General features: G+C 64.2%; 2 protein-coding genes across 2 annotated transcripts; one reads left to right on the forward strand and one right to left on the reverse strand.

Annotated features, from left to right (window-relative positions):
• The first annotated feature begins 1382 nt into the window (after nt 1-1382).
• LOC126643238 (mucosa-associated lymphoid tissue lymphoma translocation protein 1-like) lies at nt 1383-6951 on the forward strand. The gene is made up of 16 exons (XM_050321496.1): nt 1383-1519; nt 1714-1880; nt 2452-2582; nt 2715-2868; nt 3212-3390; nt 3517-3613; nt 3779-3826; nt 3921-3956; nt 4321-4524; nt 4665-4842; nt 5117-5191; nt 5627-5754; nt 5823-5969; nt 6226-6383; nt 6479-6613; nt 6697-6951. The coding sequence occupies exons 1-16, from the start codon at nt 1383-1385 to the stop codon at nt 6949-6951; spliced, it is 2229 nt and encodes a 742-aa protein (XP_050177453.1).
• Nucleotides 6952-9771: 2820 nt separating this feature from the next.
• RAX2 (retina and anterior neural fold homeobox 2) lies at nt 9772-13948 on the reverse strand. The gene is made up of 4 exons (XM_050321478.1): nt 13914-13948; nt 11814-12064; nt 9848-10323; nt 9772-9816 (listed from the first exon to the last, which is right to left on the reverse strand). The coding sequence occupies exons 2-3, from the start codon at nt 12054-12056 to the stop codon at nt 9880-9882; spliced, it is 687 nt and encodes a 228-aa protein (XP_050177435.1). The 5' UTR covers nt 12057-12064; nt 13914-13948; the 3' UTR covers nt 9772-9816; nt 9848-9879.
• Nucleotides 13949-17538: the final 3590 nt, after the last annotated feature.

Raw genomic sequence — 17538 nt, forward strand, 5'->3', positions numbered from 1 at the left:
CTGCTCTGTCCCTGCCTGTCCTCACCTGGCTCCAGCTTGGCAAAGCCCAGCAGCTTCCCCAGCTGTGGTCCTGCCCATGTGTGGGTCTCACCTGGCTCAGAGGTGATCACCTTGGTTCACCTCCATCCTGGACTTGCTGCCCTGCAGCTCCTGCCTGGGCTCGAGCTGGGCTGTGGGGACAAGGAGCCACCCACAAGGTCCCCCCAGAGCGAGGAGGGGGCGGTGGAGCCCCTGCCCAGCCTGGCAGTGTCCCTGGGTGCCCTGTGCAGGGCCGAGGCCGTGCTGGCTCCCTGGGGGCTGTGGGTGGGCGGTGGCAGCTGCGTGCCCACGCGCCCCACAACAGGAAGGAAGGCAGAGGGAAGCAGAAGTGCTGTGCTGCAGCGCGGGGGCCGGGGGAGATTTTGGGCTGAGCCCTCATTTCCTCTGCGTGGGGCTGGCTGGGTGCACGCCCTCTGCGCTGCTGGGGCTTGTCTGGCGGTACCCTGCAGTGAGTGCCCGTCCCGCCTGGGCTGTCCTGCACCCTGCCCTCCCCTCACCACCTCCAGCGTGTCCAGCCCCCCAAATCCAGCAGCAGGTGAGCAGAGAGAGCACCCAGATCCCTGCCTTCCGTCTTGGAGCCCCCTTGCTTGGGTGAGTGTCACCCAGCTGCCCTGGCCAGCTCAGTCCTGGGGGCAAGGGCTCCTCTGGGGTGGGTTGTTGGGGAGGGACCTGAGGGGAAGAGGAAGGAGCTGTTCCCTGGGTGCTGCCCCTGTCCAGGTGATTCATGCCATGCTCCCCTTGCTGTCGGAACCTTTCCCAGGGTCAGGGCAAGCTGAGCTGGGTCCCAGCCCCAGGACCCCCATGTACCCTCCCCTGATCTCTCTGCATCCCCTCTTGGTGGCCTGGAAAGGCTTGTGCTGGCTCTGGAGAACTGGTGACATCAAGGGGGCTGCTGCTGTCCCACTGGGGCCTCTGCCAGAGGGAGAGGGGGCCCTGGGCCCCATTCTGTGTGGTCCCTGAAGGGACAGGGAAGGTGAGAGGGGACATCCCCTTTTTCCAGTTCTGTGGACCCCAATTCCATGAAGTCCCTTTCTTGGGACTGGGATAAAATGCCCTGGCTCCTTGCCCGAGGCTGGGGGGTGAGCGGGGTCCCCCTGGCTGCTGTCACAGCTCATGGAGGGAGAGCGTGTGACATTCCTGGCCGGCTGCCGGTGGCCAGACCCAGCAGCACTGGCCAGCTGGTTCCCAGCACCTCCCCAGGCTCCTGCCAGGAGGGGACCTGACTCTGGCGAGCTCATGCTGGTGCTCTCCCTGCTGAGGCACGCGGTGCCCAGCGGTGTCCAGCGGGACCCTCTCACCCCGGGGCTCACTGGCGGCTCGTCCCCTCGGTGTCCCCAGCAGGGATGGGGGACTGGAGCGTGCCCATTGGCGCGCTGGGCGAAGAGGTGGTGGCTCGGCTGTGTGAGCTCCTGGATAACGCGGGCCGGGGCTGGCGCAGGCTGGCTGAGCTGGCCGGGGCTGAGAAACGCTTCAAGTGCAGGTAGGGCTGGGGGGGAACACCGGGGGCTGTCCCCGACCGGGTGACAAAATGCCCGTGGGCACAGCCCTGCCGTGGACGGGGCGAGGGGCGCGTGGGTCCCCAGAGCCACCGCCTGGGCAGGGGGCACCGCCGAGACCCCTGGCGGGGGTCCCGCCCGGGAGGGAGGGGGCACTGACGGCCGCGGGCGGTCACAGCGCGGAGGAGCTGGAGATGTGCTCGCTGAAGGTGCTGGAGCCCCGCGGCAGCCCCACGCAGTGCCTGCTGCAGCTCCTGGCCGAGCGCGACTGCACCCTCAAGTACCTGCTGGGCTGCCTGGAGCAGATGGGGCACACAAAGGCCTGCCGGGTCCTCAGCGCCGCCGGTACGGACGGGCAGCGGGAACCGCGGGGCTGGAGGGGGCACCGGGGACGGGGCTCGGCGGGAGGAAGAGGATGAGGTGAAGGGCGGCTCTTCTTTCGGGGGGTTGTGCTCTGGTAACGGGGTCCCGGGCAGGTGGGGTGGGGTGGGGTGAGGTGGGGTGGGGTGGGGTGAGGTGGGGTGGGGTGGGGTGAGGTGGGATGGATGCAGCAGGGTGAGGTAGGATGGGATGGGGGACAGGCTGAGATGGGGTCAGATAGGATGGGATGGGACAGGTTTGGACAGCATGGGATGGGATGAGATAGGATAGAGTGGAGCAGAGTGGGTATGGGATAGATTGAAACAGGATAAAATGGGAGAGGTGGGATGGCACTGAATGTATCAATGGGACAAAATAGGATGAGATGGGTGGGACAGGACAGAGGATGTGATAGGATGGGCTGGGCTTGGCTGAGCTTGGGCAGGCTGTTGTGGGAGTGGGATGGGACAGAGTACGATGGGACAGGATAGAATGAGACTGAATGGGATGGGATGGTGTGGAACAGTGGTCTCAGCCAGCTGTCCTTCTCCTGCAGTCCAGGACATGATCCGCATCACGGTGCAGCCGGAGTCACAGGTGGTGGCAGAGGGGACACGGGTGTCTCTGACCTGCTGTGCCACCGGCCCGCCGGGGCTCGTGTACCAGTGGTTCTGCGGGAAGCGGGAGGTGAGGCCCCGCTGTGTCATGTCAAGCAGGGACCCCATGCCCTGTCCACGGTGAGGGCACCCACACAGGTAAGAGGGAGCCCACACAGGTAAGAGGGAGCCCCTGACTCCTTGGCCACCTCCTGTCTTGTAGGTGCCTGGAGCCACGTCCCCGGAGCTGGTGATCGACACGGCTGCCCCCTCGGGCCAGCCCCAGTGGTACATCTGCCGGGTGAGCTGTGGGGCCACCTTCGCCTTCTCCAGGTGGGCCCACGTCCAGGTGGAGAGGAGCAGCAGCCCCAGCTCAGGTGGGCTCCTAGATCTGCATCCCTGGCTGGCACCCATGCAGCACTGCTTGCCCTGTTGGGACCAGGGCAGCTCCCACAGGCACCGCTGGTTCCATCAGGATGGGGATGGATCCTGAGTGGCATTGCTTGCCATGTCAGTCACTGGCTCGGCCACAAGGGTCTCTGGGCTTGCTGGGGTGACAGTGCCCACAGAGGAGCCACATGCCCTGCGTCTTCCTCTTGCACACTGCCTACGCCACCCCTGGGTGCCAGGGCCTGTGAGTGAGGAACCTGGGACCTGGAGCAGCTCTGCTGAGCGCTACCATGGCCGGGTGCTGAATTTGCCACCCTGTCCCTTCCCCAGCCAGTGACTACTGCCCGAGCATGGCAGGGCTGCAGATCCTGCGGCAGCCACGGCCGTGCCGCCTGGCCGAGGGGGACACGCTGGCCCTGGAGTGCAGAGCCATCGGCAACCCCCCGCCCCAGTACCAGTGGTTCAGGAACCGACGTCCTGTGGAGGGGGCTCAGGCACCCCAGCTCCAGGTATGGTGGGACCCCCGGCACGGCACAGTGTTGGCACGGCACGCACGGCGTGGCACAGTGTGGCACAGTGTGGCACAGTGCAGTATGGCCCAACACACCACCCCAGCGGCTCCATCCCCCTGGCAGGTGAAGCTGGTGACGACGGCTGAGCGGGGCAGCTACTGCTGCCGAGTGTTCAACCTCTTCCACGAGGTGTGGAGCCAGGAGGTAGATGTGGAGATCGGTGAGGGCCCAAGACAAACCTCTGTGATCCTCTCCCTGCATGGGGTGTCCTGACCCTGCCCTGCTCCCCGTTAAGCCCACATGGCTACTCTGCAGTTTGGGGGGCTGCAGCCCATGATGGGAGGTGCTGCCCTGTGTAGGATCCCTGACCCCCCCTTTGCCACAGGCCCACGGCTCTTCACCTCTGGAGGCTCCTGGCAGGAAGGAGATGGAGGTAGGTGTGGGCAGAGAGGACAAGTCCGTGCTGCTCTGTCCACCATGCTCCCCTGGCACTGGAGGGCCCTGGCACGGTGTTTCTCTCTTCCCAGGCTTCCCAGAGTGTGGCAGTCCCGGCCAGTTGTATGGTAAGAGCCTGCCCAGGAGGTTCTGGGCCTCCTGACTGTCCCCAGTGTCACCACTGTCACCCCATGAGGCTTTGCTCGGCCAGGGGTTCTGTGGGTGCAGCATACTGGGAGAATAAATCAGCACCCCAGCCTTAACCAGGAGAGTGGATCAGCATCCTATCCCTCAACCCAAATCCCTAAGCCCAACCTCCAACCCTACCCCCGTGGTTCAGGGATCAGTGAGGCAGGGACGCCACGGGGCACTCCAATACCCAGGGACAGTGATGCTGGCCACAGCTGGGTGTCACCTCTGTGGGCTGAATGATGTGGGGACAGCAGAAGCATCCCACCCCCTTCTCAAGACCTCCCTCTCCCTTCCTTGCAGCCACGGACAAAGTGGCGCTGCTGATCGGCAACATGCACTACCTGCACCACAAGCAGCTGCAGGCGCCCATGGTGGACGTCCACGCCCTCAGTGCCCTCCTCCGCCAGCTCGACTTCAAGGTGGTCTCGCTGCTGGATCTGTGCAAGGCTGAGATGCAGATGGCTGTCAACGAGTTCCTCCTCCTCCTCGACAAGGGCGTTTATGGTGGGACAACACCTGCCAGGGCAGCTCCAGCCTGGGGGGAATTGGGGGGTTCTGTACTGGTGGAGGGACTGAGCAAGAAGCAAGGTGCTGGTGGGTCCGGGGATGTCACCATGTCACCTGCCCTCCATTCCCCCTGGCAGGTTTGCTCTACTACGCCGGGCACGGCTATGAAAATTTTGGCAACAGCTTCATGGTGCCCATCGACGCGCCCAGTGCCTACACGTCGGCGCACTGCCTGTGCGTGCAGCGGGTGCTGCGGGCGATGCAGGAGCGCCGCACCGGCCTCAACACCTTCCTGCTCGACATGTGCCGCAAGAGGTGACCCGGCCCTGCCCCCCGCCCAGGGACCAGCTGCCACTCGGGGACATCCCAGCACGGGGACCCTGAGGGAGCAGTGCAGGGCACCCCTGGGGGCCCATCTGAACCCACTGTCTTTGTCTAAATGCCCCAGAACGTCACTGCCCCTCAGAGCTGGCAAACACCACGATGGGTGGGCAGAGGGGCACAGGGCAGCCCCTGCACTCCGGGGTGCCGTGGGGTGGGTTTTGGAGGGGGGCAATTTCTGGCTCTAGCCAGCATCATTCTCTTGCAGGAACCTCAACGACGATGTCATCCCGCAGGTCGGGGCGCTGGAGGTCACGGCCAATATCGTCTTTGGTTATGCCACGTGGGTCCCCTCCCGCCATCTCCCCAGTGTGGGCAGCGAGGCTGAGTCTCCCTTCCTGGCTTGGAGTGGGGCAGGGGCTCAGCCCCCCTGCCTGTGTCTCTCCCCTGTCCACATATCCCTCCACTCAGTGCTGGAGGTGGCAGGCAAACAGCAGCCCTGAGTCCCTCACAGGGCAGGGAGGTGTCCATGGCACTGCTCAGCTTTGGCAGCACCTGAGGGCATGAAGCCCTGAGGGATTTGGGCTGCTGATGCTTTAAGCATCCAGGATCTAGCCGTGGCTCCCACCTGCCCCTGGCACTGTGGCCAGGTGGTGAGATGAAACAGGAGCCATAGGTGCCCAGCTTTGGCTTCCCCAGGACTGTCGTCCTGTTGGGGACAGTTCTTGGGGGAGTGCCAGAGCCCCCAGTGCAGCCAACTGCTGCCCCATCCCTGCAGGTGTGCGGATGCCGAAGCCTATGAGCTGAGCCAGGGCGAGCTCTCCAACGGCATCTTCGTCACCTTCCTCAAGCGCTGGCTGCTGGAGGACGAGAAGATCACTGTGCTGCTGGACAAGGTGGCCGAGGGTGAGTGGGGAGTGGTGGGGGGCAGTGACCCCCTTGGTGGCCCCTGCTGACCCCCTGTGCCACGGCAGACATGGGCACGCTGGAGATCACGAGGGGCCGGCAGGCGCTGGAGCTTCGCAGCAACCTCTCGGAGAGACGAGCTCTGACGGACCCCATCCGCCCCCCGGGCCAGGACGAGACCTCTGCCAGGAACCTGCAGTGGGCCAAGGCTCATGGTGAGTCACAGCCACCCTGTCCAGAGCTGGCACCTGGAGCAGGGACAGCCCGAGGTGCAGGGGGAGGCTGCAGGCAGCACCTGCCAGGTTCCTCCCAGCTGGAGGAGAAGCTGGCACAGAACCACCAGCCTGGAGGCAGGACCACCCTGTCAGCATCCCTGCTCTGCGGTGACCCAAAGGTCTCCTCACCTGCGGGTACAGCTCCAGCCCCGAGGCCCTGCAGACCCCAGCCCTGCTGTCCCTGTCCCCTCCCCAGTGCTACCGGAGAGCCGGCACCTCCGCTTCGACTGCGGCGTCACCGTCCAGCTGGGCTTCGCCGCCGAGTTCTCCAACATCATGATCATCTACACGCGCGTGGTGGCCGCCCCCAAGGACGTCACCAAGTGCGAGGCCAGGCTCACTGACATCCCCGAGGTGGGATGGGGCTGCCAAAGCCACACCAGAGTGGTTGCTGGGGAAGGGGGTTGGGGCACTCGTGGTGGTTTCCATGTGGGTGCCGTCCGTGGCAGGAGCTGGATGTGGACCTCAAGTGCACCAACAAGGAGAGCCCGGAGGAGGTGGGCAGCCCCCTGGCACCTGTCTGGAGCCTCGGCTGCCCCTCCTGCTGCCTCTACAGCCGGATCTGTGGCTTGCAGAAGCTGCGGGTAAGGGGTGGGGGCCGGTGTCAGGGGCATAATGTGGCCACAGCCATGCCAGGACGTGTGCCCACGGTGCCGGTGCCCTGCAGCAGGAGCTGGCCTTCACCGTGTGCCTGCAGTACCGCTACCGGGGCATGGACGACTTCGTGGAGGAGCGGCAGCGGGTGAGCGTGGGGCGGCCGCTCATCGCCAAGCTCAACCTGCAGCGGGCGGCCTCGCCCTCCCCGCCCCGCAGCCCCCTCTCCTCCTCCCCCTCTGGGAGCTGGGGGGCAACAGGCAGCTCGTGGGTCAACACCCCTGAGGAGAACCTGAGCCCTGATGTCCCCAGCTCCCACACCCTGTAGAGGGACAGCCCGGGCCCCCCCTTGTCACCACAGTGCCCTGGAGCCACATCTGTCCTGCTGGGGGGGCGGGGATGGAGGGGGCGGAGGGGACGTGCACAGAGGCGGGTTTTGGGAGGGGCTGAGCCCCATCCTGGCCTGTGCCAGGGGATGTGGGGCTCTCAGCACAGCACAATCAGGTCTGCTGGCCCCAGCCCCACATCCCCTGGCACGGCAGTGCCAGCCCCATGTCCCTGGGTATGGCAGTGCTGGCCCCACGTCCCTGGGCAGTGCCAGCCCCACAGGGCCAGCGGGCAGCCCCAGGGGCAGAGTGCCCAGAGCCCACGGCTCAGCCAGTGCGAGGCGTCGCACTGGGGCAGGGTTGGGTTCGTTCAGGCCTGGGAGAAATAGAGAGAAATAAGCAGCTTAGGGGGCAAATCCCGCGGGAGGGGATTAGAGGGGGGGGAGCAGGAGGGCTCCTGCTCTGCCACGAGGGACTGGGAGCACCCCCCAGTGCCCCCAGAGCTGCCCATAGCACCTAGTCCCCCAGGAAGACTCCAGGCACCAGCCCCATCTCGACAGTGAGTGATTTCAGGACAGGATTGGCACCTAAGGGGGAAAACAAAAGCCATTTTGCTTGGATTTTTCACAAACTCAGCCCCACATGCCATGACAGGCTTCAGTGGGTCTCCACACCAATAAAAGGGGGTTGGGCAGGAGACTCAGCTCTCCTTGCTTTGAAATGGCATTTCTGGGGTCAGAAATCTTGCCTGCTCCCACAGGAAGGGCGGCACAGCCACCGGGTGCACCCACGGGAGGGCATGCGGGGTACCAAGCGAAGGCATCCTGCCACCCTGTGCTGGGCACACCGGTGCCACCTCGTGCAGATTAGCTCATTTAAATAACTCCCACAGCCCCCCGACCCCGAGGACCCGGGGAGGCGCATCCTCATCCCGGGGCCCCTCCGCGTCCCCGCTCTCGGGCGGCGGTTGCGGGGCCGGGCTGGGGGAGCACCCTCGCCCCAATTAGGCTCCGATCAAACGAGCCGGGGGTGCGGCGCTCCCGCTCCCCGCGCCAGCCGGCCTTTGTTGGCGCTCGGGAGGCCGAGGGGTGCCCCGGGCTGGCGCCAGCCTCGGCAATTATGTCATGTGAAAAGCGCAGCCCCCATTGAGCGCGTCCCGTCCCCCGGATCAAACCCCATTACTTCCGCAGCCGTTGCTTCATTATCTGCCGGCCGGAGCCCGGCTCTGCCGGGGCGCTTCACCCCATTAGCTGGGCTGGGGGGCCGGGGAGCATCGATTATGCGTTTAATGGGTTGTTAAAGGTTTAATTGTCGCTAACGAAACAGACGAGCAGCAGCAGCCGGGGGACGGGGCACAAGGAAAAGGGTCTCGCCGGGGTCAGTGCCTCGCCTGGCCCGCTGGCATCCCGGCCAGACCCGCCTGACCCCGGGGCTCTGCGGACGTCATAGTCCGGCCCCGGGGGTCTTGGATCGGGGTGAGACCCCTGGGGGGGTGGTGAGAGGGACAGCGGGCACGCTGGCACTGAGCGGGGTCGGGGACATGGGGACATGGTGGGGACGGGGCTGTCCCAGCACAGCCCTGGCTGGTGGCTGCCGTCAGGTCCGAAGCAGGAAGATTTCTGGGAAACCATCTTGTTTCAGTGTGGGGAAGGAGAAGGTTGGCCCTCATCTGGCTTCCCCAGGGAGTTGGGACTCCTGCTCTCCCAGGACTGAGCCCACCCCTCTTGCTGTCCCAGCTGTGCTTCAGCTCCCCAAAGCCACTGTGGGCTCAGCCGTGCACTGGGGCCAGCTGGCCCTTGCTGCCGGTGAGGTGACACTGGCTGTGCCCTGAGCTCTAGTGGGGGGGAAGGCAGGGTCCCCCTGGAGCCACAAAGCCACTCTGGGGACCCCTGGGGAAGTGGCACCGTGTCACCACCACCAGCTCCCATCTGGCAGGAGCCGCTGGCAAGTGTTGGCACACCCTGACATCCCTGCTGCAGGGACCCCAGGGCTCCCAGCCTGCCCCCTCCCCTCACCAGCCCTGGCCATGGGCCACAGGGGTCCTACTGCCACCCATCCTCCCACCACCACAGTTCTGGCAGCTCTGTGCCCCTGGCACCTCTGGGGAGTGTTAGGGCAGGGGATGGTGGACACAGCCCAGGGGATGGTCGAGCAGGTGACCTCTGACGAGCCCATCGAGGCCACGGTGCAGCTGAGCCGGTCCCAGCCCACAGCCAGGGCCAGACCGAGTCACCCAGCCCTGGACCCTGCACACGGCATCCTGAGGGAGAGAAGCAGGAGAGTGCCCAGGGATGGTGCTCCCATGCCCCCAATAAAATTCCTTCCCAACAGAGGCTTGGCAGCCCCACTGTGCTAACGAGGGCACAGTGCCCAACTCCAGCATGCGGCAGCCGTTCATCTCATCTCTTTACTTACGATACAACCGTCCTCTCAGTGCCGGTGCATCTCCCAGCACGGTCAGCACCGTGCCCCAATGCAGCCAAAACATCCCCCCAGGTACTCCCTACGAAACTAGAGCTTTTCTGTTCAGTTTTGTTTAAATCTGCAGCATTAAAAAAAAATTAATAATAACAGGAAGGGGAAGGGATGTGAGGAGAGGAGGTGTCCAACCAGGGGGTGGTGCGTGGCCTGGTGGCACGGTGGGATGCCTGAGCCTCGGCCAGATTCTCAGCCAGTGCTGGTGCCACAGTGAGGCAAAAGGGCTCCCCTGGGGTGCTCCCCTGCAGCGGGGTCCTGTCAGTGCCTGACTGGCTCCCTGCCACTGCCAGTGCTGGCTTGGCGGGGGGAAGACACAGCCTGGCATCCCTGTCCAGCACCGGCTTTGGTCCTGCTGAGCACCCCACTGTCCTCCCTCACCTGCCCCAGGGCTGAGCCGGCACCGGGGCCAGGAGGTGGGGCCGGGGGCCGGAGGAACCGGAGGGGAATGTTCATCAAATGGGCTGCCAGGTCTTGTCAATGGTCTGAATGTGCTCCTTGGCTTTCATGCGGAGCGAGGCGATGCTGGAGCTCCTCTGGTCCACGTCCTCCAGCGGGTACTTGTCCACAAAGGGGGTGCCGCACTGGTAGGGCGCGGGGGCCATGGGCTGCATGCCCTGCGCCATCGGTGCGGGCGTGTTGAGGAAGGAGTGCCCGCCGTAGGGGGGCTGCAGGGCCTGGGGGGCCCCCATGAAGCCGGGGATGCTGTGGACTGTGGTGGCGCTGGAGATGGGGGATGTCAGCCACGGGTCGAGCGGGAGGGAGTTGCTCATGGGCCCCACGTTGGGGGTCATGGGGGGCCGGTTGAAGGAGAGCACGGGGGTGTCGTGGAGCTTCATGGAGCTGGCCTCCATCTTCTCCTGCCGCCTCCACTTGGCTCGTCGGTTCTGGAACCAGACCTGTGAGGTGAGAGCCAGGGTCAGCTCCACCGTGCCCAGCTGGTCCCTTGCAGTGTGCCCCACATGCTGTACTCCATGCAAGATGTGCCCCACATGCTCTGCCCCATGGGCTGTATCCCACATGGGGTGCCCCACAGGCAGTGCTTCAGGTGGGGCGTCATGTATGGGGTACCCCACTGCACGTGGGCTGCCCTCCAGGGCTCCGGCAACCCCAGCACACCACACACCTCTGCCAAAGCTCTCCCACAAGCCCCAGAGACCAAGGACATCTCTGAGGCCCCTCTGAGCCCCTGCTCTCACTGCGCCATGGAAAAGTGCACCCTGGCCCTGCAGACAGCCAGCAGCCCTCAGGACAGTGTTATTCGACCTTCCCAACCCTTGGGTCAAAGCTTTTAGACATTAAACTGCCATGGTTGCACCAAAATCCAACAGGAACCACAGGGACCAGCGAGCCAAATCCAGCAGTGACATCTGGTTCTGTGGGAACAGCTCATTGGAGCGCTGGTCCCCATGTCCCCAGGGCAGCACAGGGCACAGGGTCTGCTGTGAGAGGCAAAGGGAGAGGAAAGATGAACAGCTGGGCAGGGAAGGGGATGGGGCACAGCTCTGATGAGGATTTAAAAGCCATGTGGGTCTGGCTCTTGGGGACATGGGTTGGTGGTGGCCTTGGCAGTGTTGGAGGAACAGTTGGACTCTGTGGTCTTAGAGGGCTTTTCCAACCTGAGTGATTCTGTGATTCTCTGACTCTGGTCATTGCTCAGAGAGCTCAGCAGAGGTGTCCTTATAGTCTGGACCCCCCAGAAAAGGTTGCCTTGCCTTTGGGGCTGAGGCCTGGGGATCTCTGTTTGTCTGTGTGGGGGTTACTGCTTTGCTTTGCAGGGGTTTTGTCTCTTCTTTAGCCCACTGGCCTTTTCCCTCTCCCCAATCTCACCATGTCATTCCAGGGATGGTGGAGAGCGCACTGATGGGACCCCAGCCTCTTCCCAGGCTGTGCTGTTCCCCCATGAGCCTTTTCCTGCAGCCCAGGGAGTGAAACCTCCCCAGACTCCACTGACCCCCCATCTCCAACAAGGATATAACCCCAAATCTGTGAGGATCTTGGGCTTTCCCGGCCTTAAGGACCTGGAAGTGGCCTCAATCAGCCGAGGTTTGGCTGCTTTCCCATGTGAACAGCAGGAGGGATGGGAGCAGCCCCCACCAGAATGGGAAAAACAATCTCTAAAAACCATCTCCCTGCCCAAACGGAGCCTGTGGCCTGTGGGCTGAGCTGGGAGCCCGTGGTGGAAACAGGCTCAGCCACTGAACCCTTTCCCTGGCTTTGCCAGGGGCAGCTCTGCAGAGGGGCTGCACCCACCTCGAGCAGTGGGGACACCGAGGCACGGAGGGAGGTGTTGGGGTGGAGCTGCGAGCGGAGCCCTCCAGCACCAGGGGCTCCCTCTGCCCCTGCCCGGGCACAGACCCGGGCGCTGGGCCGGGGCTGCCCTCCCTACCTGCACGCGGACCTCTGGCAGGTTGACCTTCATGGCCAGCTCCTCGCGGCTGTACACGTCGGGGTAGTGGGACTTCTCGAAGGCGCGTTCCAGCTCGTGCAGCTGGTACGTGGTGAACGTGGTGCGGTTCCGCCGGTGCTTCTTCTTGGGCTGCTCCTCCTCGGCGGAGGCGGGCGGGGTGCCCTCGCTGTCCCCCGGCTTCCGCAGCTCGCCCAGGTCCCCCTCGCACTTATTCAGGAACATGGTGGCACCTGCGGGGCAACTGTGGGCGTTAGTGGGGCTGGGGACCCTCGGACCCCCACGTGGACCCCCAGTATGGGGACAGATGGACAAGTGGATGGAGGGACAGGAGGATGGGGCGGCCCCAGGAACAGGTTATGCAAAGGCATAATCCTCTCTGCCACAGCGTTATCCCAGGGCTGTGGCGTCCTGGGGACTGACCCAGGGTCCTGGAGATGGACACCCTGGGCACCCTGCCTTGGCTCAGATGCCACCAGGCCAATGCACCTGTTGGTGCTAAAAGTCAAACTTCCCCTAAAGTGGAGGATTTTCTGAAAGAGCCGTGACTGAGAGCTGACCCGACCTCCCCCTGCCCTACCCTGCCCTGCCCTGCCCTGCCCTGCCCTGCCCTGGAGGGGACCAAGTCCCTCCTTGCAGACCAGCTCCTCTCCTCCAGCCTCTCCCATGGGGAAGGCTGGCCCTGGAGCTCTGGAGGACGCAGTGTCAGTCCCCAGCACTGCAGGAGTGACCCGGCACCGTCCCCCGGCTAATAACCGTTTTGGTGACGCTTATAAGCATTTTCAACCCTTGCAACGTTTCATCTTTAAGCTTTTTATCCGGCATCTGAAATCTTCCTACAGTATTGCTGGGGATTAAGGGTCTCTTTCCACCGTGAGGATGTCGGCAGACATGGAAATGGGGCAGAAAGCCGTAATCCTGGGGCAAGGAGAAGGCGCTGCATCCCCCTGACCTGCCAGCAAAGACCTGGCTGATGCCCGAGTGGGAGTGGGGAGGGAAAAGGAGCATCAGTTCGTGCTGGGAGGGTGTAAACAGGGGTCCCAGAGGGCGGTGGGCAGGGGTGGGTGCGGGCTGTTGCTCAGGCTGTGCACAGGGAGGGTGTCTGTGTGGGGAGTGCCCGTGTGAGCAGTGGGCAGTGCAGTTGTGAGCAGGGTGACCACAGTGTGTCTGTGCCTGTACTGGGGTGGGTGTGGGGTGTGACCCACCCGCAGAGCCAGTGTGGGGTGCTCAGGGGTGCTTGGAGTGAGGGGCGGGCGTGAGAGGGTGTGCGCTCGGTGGGCTGAGCACGGGGTGGAAAGTGCGAGGCACAGCGTGGGTGTGCCCGTGCGGGGCTGGGGGTGTGTGCAGGGGGGTTTGTGCCACCTGCTGCCCTGTGTGGTGCCGAGGGCAGTGCCAGTGTGTGGGGGCATTCCCCCCTGTGCCAGGGGCAGTGCCGGGGGCAGTGCCGGGGTCATTCCCCCTGTGCCGGGGGCAGTGCCCGGCACACAGCACACACGGAGCAGGGGCTGCACAGTGGGACACAGGGCACGGGGGGTGTGTGTGTGCACAGCAGGGCAGGGTGTGAGGGCCGTGGGGTGTGCACAGCGAGGGGACACGGGAGCTGTGGGCACACAGTGGGTGTGCAGGGAGTGTGCAGTGCACGCTGCATGTGCAGTGTGAGCAGAGTGTGTGTGTGCAGTGTGTGCAGGGCAGGTTATTTACAGAGTGTTGCACACCCAGCATGTGCCACACAGACAGACAGACAGACAGGGCCTGGGTGCAGCGTGGGCGGTGCGTGTGCAGTGTGAGTGCAGCACAGCAAGTGTGCCTTTAGGAGCTCCCCCCAGAGCCCCTCGTGGGGTGTCCGTAGCCCTGGGGACCCCCCAGCTCTGGCTCTGGCCCCACAGTCTCAGGGTGCCCCAGGGAAGCTGTGAGTCAGGGCAGGGATGCTGGGTGCTGCACCCTGGGGTGCCCCAGGGCAGGGCTGAGGGGGTGCTGGGGGGAACAGGGACCCTGTGGTCTCTGTGTGAGTGCTGGGGTGTGTTCTGGGTCGGGGACACAGGGAGGGGACGGGGTGCCCCCTGCCATCCCGCTCTCACTCACCCGCTTCTCATTTGCTCAGCTCCACACCTGCAAGGAGAGGAGAGAGGGGGTGAGCACCCAGAGCCCCCAGAGCCCTGCCTGGGGCACAGACCCCCGAGGGACACAGCACCCAGTCAGAACCCCCTGTCTGCACTGCCCAGCCAGGTCCCACGGGGCAGTGGGGGTGGAGCTGGGGCTGGATGGGGCTGAGAAGAGCTGGGGCAATGGGAATGGGTGAAATGGGCACGGAGGGGATGGGTGAGAGAGTCTGGAGAGGGCTGGGGACAAGATGGGGTAAGTGGGAGGAGAGATGAGGTAGGGGGTGGTGGGGGGACAGGGACAAGGTGCAGGGATGGAGGTCAGACCAGGGCTTGGGGCATCCCCATGGTCCCCACATCCTGAAAGCAACGGAGGCCAAAACTCCCCAGGGAGCAGCAAACCCCACCCTGGGAGCAGGAATGAGCCAAGAACAGGAAAATAATGGAACAGGAGTGACCTGGCAGCGGGGCAGCAGCACCAGACCCTATGGGGTAAGGGGCGAGTGCTGGACCCCCCACCCCAACCCTCCTCGACCTGGCCAGGGGCACAGATGTCCCTGGGTGGGGAAGGGGTTCCCTGACAGGGTCAGACCAGGGGATGTCAGCACCAAGCACCCTGCATTCCCCATCCTCCAGGGACTGGCCTTGGGAACCCCAGGCCTTCACTGCCAGCGTTTTGGGAATCCTGCCTGAAAACGGGCCCTGCTGAGCCGGGTCAGCTCCCTGGACTGCCAGCTCCCAAAGCACAGCTTCCTGCAGCCCCTGCCATCCTGGCAGCAGTTTTGGGGTTTAAGCCCTTAAACTGTAAAACTGTGCTGGGAACCAGAGGGACCCGACGCCTCCGGAGGGTTCTTCCCCCCATCTCCTCAATGCCCCAGCCCGTGGTTTTCCTGTGGGGGCTGCCAGCCAGGGGGAGGGGACAGCTGCTGCTACAGACACCCAAACAGGCAACAGAAACTACACCGAGCCCTGGTTGAAGTGGGTCAAAAACTCACTTCCTCAGTACTGCAAAGCAGCAGAGCACCAGCGAGGACAAGCACCAGCGAGGCCTTCCCTGGTAGCAGGGGATGCGGAGGAGACAGCCCAGGGACAGCCCCAACTTCCACTGGGACCCCTCTCTTTGCCTTCAGAAGCCCATTTAGGTGCCAGGATTTGGCTCCCTGGGCTCGGGCTGCCTGGCATGGGTGGTGGGAGAGTGGGTGGCTCCTGCCCCAGGCCCCACATAAATCGGGGTGAGTGACGCTGACCGATGCCCTCACCCCCTCCCAAGCCCCCAGGGAAGGGTGCCAGCCCTGTCCCCAACTCCGGGCACACCCTGGGGACACCCACTCCCTTCCTCATCATCCTCCCCTGATGCTTCGTCCCGAATTGGAATAAAACGGCGTTACCTGCTGGGCCCAACTCGGCTTTTCCAGGAGTATTTAACTTTGCCAGTCCCTCCCGGGAACCAAACAAGCGGCTCAACCTCACCAATCTCGCAGCTTTGGCCGCCAAAGTTGCCTCTAGTCTTCTTATTTGTCACAGAACCGCCGTGCTAAGGCTCGGGAGAATCTTTATTTAGTGTTGCAGATGTCACCAAGGCACCGCAGATTGGAAATGAGTCCAAAGGATTAAGACGAGGTTATTAATTGGAGGCCTTCCCCTTTAAGAATGATTGACAGTTACTTTCTGGACAAGTAATTGCTCTAAATGTCCCCCCAGCACGGGTCCGGGGGGGCAGCGGCGGACAAAGCCCCGAACTGCCTTCCCCACTCGGATTGTCTCCCCACAAAGGCGTCCTGCTGGAGTTTGCCGTGTAATCCCCTCATTACGGGCGAGGAGAAAGAATTAGAAACAGGGGGAGCGGAGAAGAAAGGATGGAGGGGGAGGGGGCAGGATTTCCTTGGGCTGCGGAGGCGCTGCCCCAGGGATGGGGTCCGGGGCAGCGCCCCGAGCTCGGTGGGACGGGGATGATGCAGTGCTGGGGGTTGTCCCCCCGGGATGGGGATGATGCAGTGCTGGGGGTTGTCCCCCCGGGATGGGGATGATGCAGTGCTGGGGGTTGTCCCCCCGGGATGGGGATGATGCAGTGCTGGGGGTTGTCCCCCCGGGATGGGGAGGGGGAGGCTGGGGGTGGCCCCGTGGTGGGGGGGTGGCCCCACGGCTCCCAGTGATGATGCTGCCTGTGGAGCCCTGCCCCTGTGGGGAGCAGGGATGGGGATGGGTGTGGGGACAGGGATGGGGACCAGTCGTGGGGTCCAGCTGTGAGGACCCAGTGCAGGGACACTGTCTGGGGACCTGCTCTGGGGTCTGGGTGTGGACCCATGTGTGGGAACCTGGTGTAGGGACCAACCATAGGAACCAGGACCCCAGAGTGGCCTTGGGGACCTGGTATGGACACCAGGCAGGAGGAACACTCATGGGGACCAGAGCAGGGGACCAGGCAGGAGGGTGAAGCATGAGGAGCAGCCATGGGGCAGTGCCCATGGGACCAGGCGTGGGGATGATTCATGGACACAGGACTGAGGACCAAGGGCAGGCATGGGGACACCCTGTGGGGACTGACTGTGGGATGCAGCTATGGGGACCATCTCTGGGGGCTGTCCATGAGCCCTGGTCATGGGGGTGTGGGGGAAAGGCAGCCAGGTTGAGGGCTGCCTTTCTGCCTGATCACCATCCCTCTCCTCCCCGCTCCCACCACTGCCCCTGGACTCCAGCAGATGATGGGAACATCGTGCTGGGGGTCCTGGGGTTCTCCGGGGAGGATGTGTTTGGTGCTGCTCAGAACCTCCATCCCATGGGGCAGATTTTGCCCTTTTCTTTCTCTGTTCACTTTTACTTTCTCCCAAAAACCTCTTCCTGCCACCTGCGACTGCCGCAGCCCCCGCTCACGTCTCATCTTCCTCCCACTCCCTTCCCCTCCCCACCACAGTTCCCCTTTCAGATGGCAAACGTCACTGTGGGGGTGTTGGACCCCAGCACCCTGTGCTGGGTGGCTGCTGGCCCCACACGGGTCTGTGCCCTCTCCCTGGGGCTGCTGCTGGCAGGGCCCTGCAGCCCCCCCTGCATCCTGGTTCGGGCCCCAAGGCCACCTTGCTGTGCCCTGTTGGGGCTGTGCAGCTTCACCTGCCCCGTCTGACACTGCTCTGGGGACAGTGTGACACTGTCTTAGGGATGCCGCTCCCCTGGGGACAGTGTGCCACCCCCTCTGGGGACAGTGTGCCACCACACCCCAGGGACAGCGTGCCACCACACCCCAGGGACAGCGTGCCACCACCCCAAGCACAGGCCCCATCCAAGGAGTCCAGGGGGGCCACAGGGACAGGGTGACACTCCCACACCATACAGAGCTGCCGGGGGGTGCAGGGGAGTGCAGGGAGGTGCTGCCACTGGGGAGGTTTGGGGACATCCCCCCGCTCACAGGTGAGGTGTGAGGCTGGGGCTGCAAATGGGCACTGGACCCCACTGGCCCGGGTTCCCACGGTGGCCACTGTGACGAGTGCAGGGGCCGTGTCTCCCACACCAATGGCCCTTGTCAGCTTCCCCCGGGGTGCCCCACAGTCCAGGGGGTGCAGTGAGGTCCCAGGGGGCCGGTTTTGGGGCCGGGGTGGCTGCCCAGTTGCCCGGCC

The sequence above is a fragment of the Myiozetetes cayanensis genome, unplaced genomic scaffold (assembly GCF_022539395.1).
Source record: "Myiozetetes cayanensis isolate MyiCay16 unplaced genomic scaffold, myiCay2020 scf26, whole genome shotgun sequence".
NCBI lineage: Eukaryota > Metazoa > Chordata > Aves > Passeriformes > Tyrannidae > Myiozetetes > Myiozetetes cayanensis.

Excerpts from the sequence above, each read along its gene's own strand:
- LOC126643238 (XM_050321496.1), top strand. The coding sequence starts at position 1,383 with ATGGGGGACTGGAGCGTGCCCATTGGCGCGCTGGGCGAAGAGGTGGTG. Across the intron at positions 1,520-1,713 it reads GAGAAACGCTTCAAGTGCAG|CGCGGAGGAGCTGGAGATGT; the intron begins GTAGGGCTGGGG and ends GGGCGGTCACAG. Across the intron at positions 2,583-2,714 it reads GGTTCTGCGGGAAGCGGGAG|GTGCCTGGAGCCACGTCCCC; the intron begins GTGAGGCCCCGC and ends CCTGTCTTGTAG.
- RAX2 (XM_050321478.1), bottom strand. The coding sequence starts at position 12,056 with ATGTTCCTGAATAAGTGCGAGGGGGACCTGGGCGAGCTGCGGAAGCCG. Across the intron at positions 10,324-11,813 it reads TGCCAGAGGTCCGCGTGCAG|GTCTGGTTCCAGAACCGACG; the intron begins GTAGGGAGGGCA and ends CTCACCTCACAG.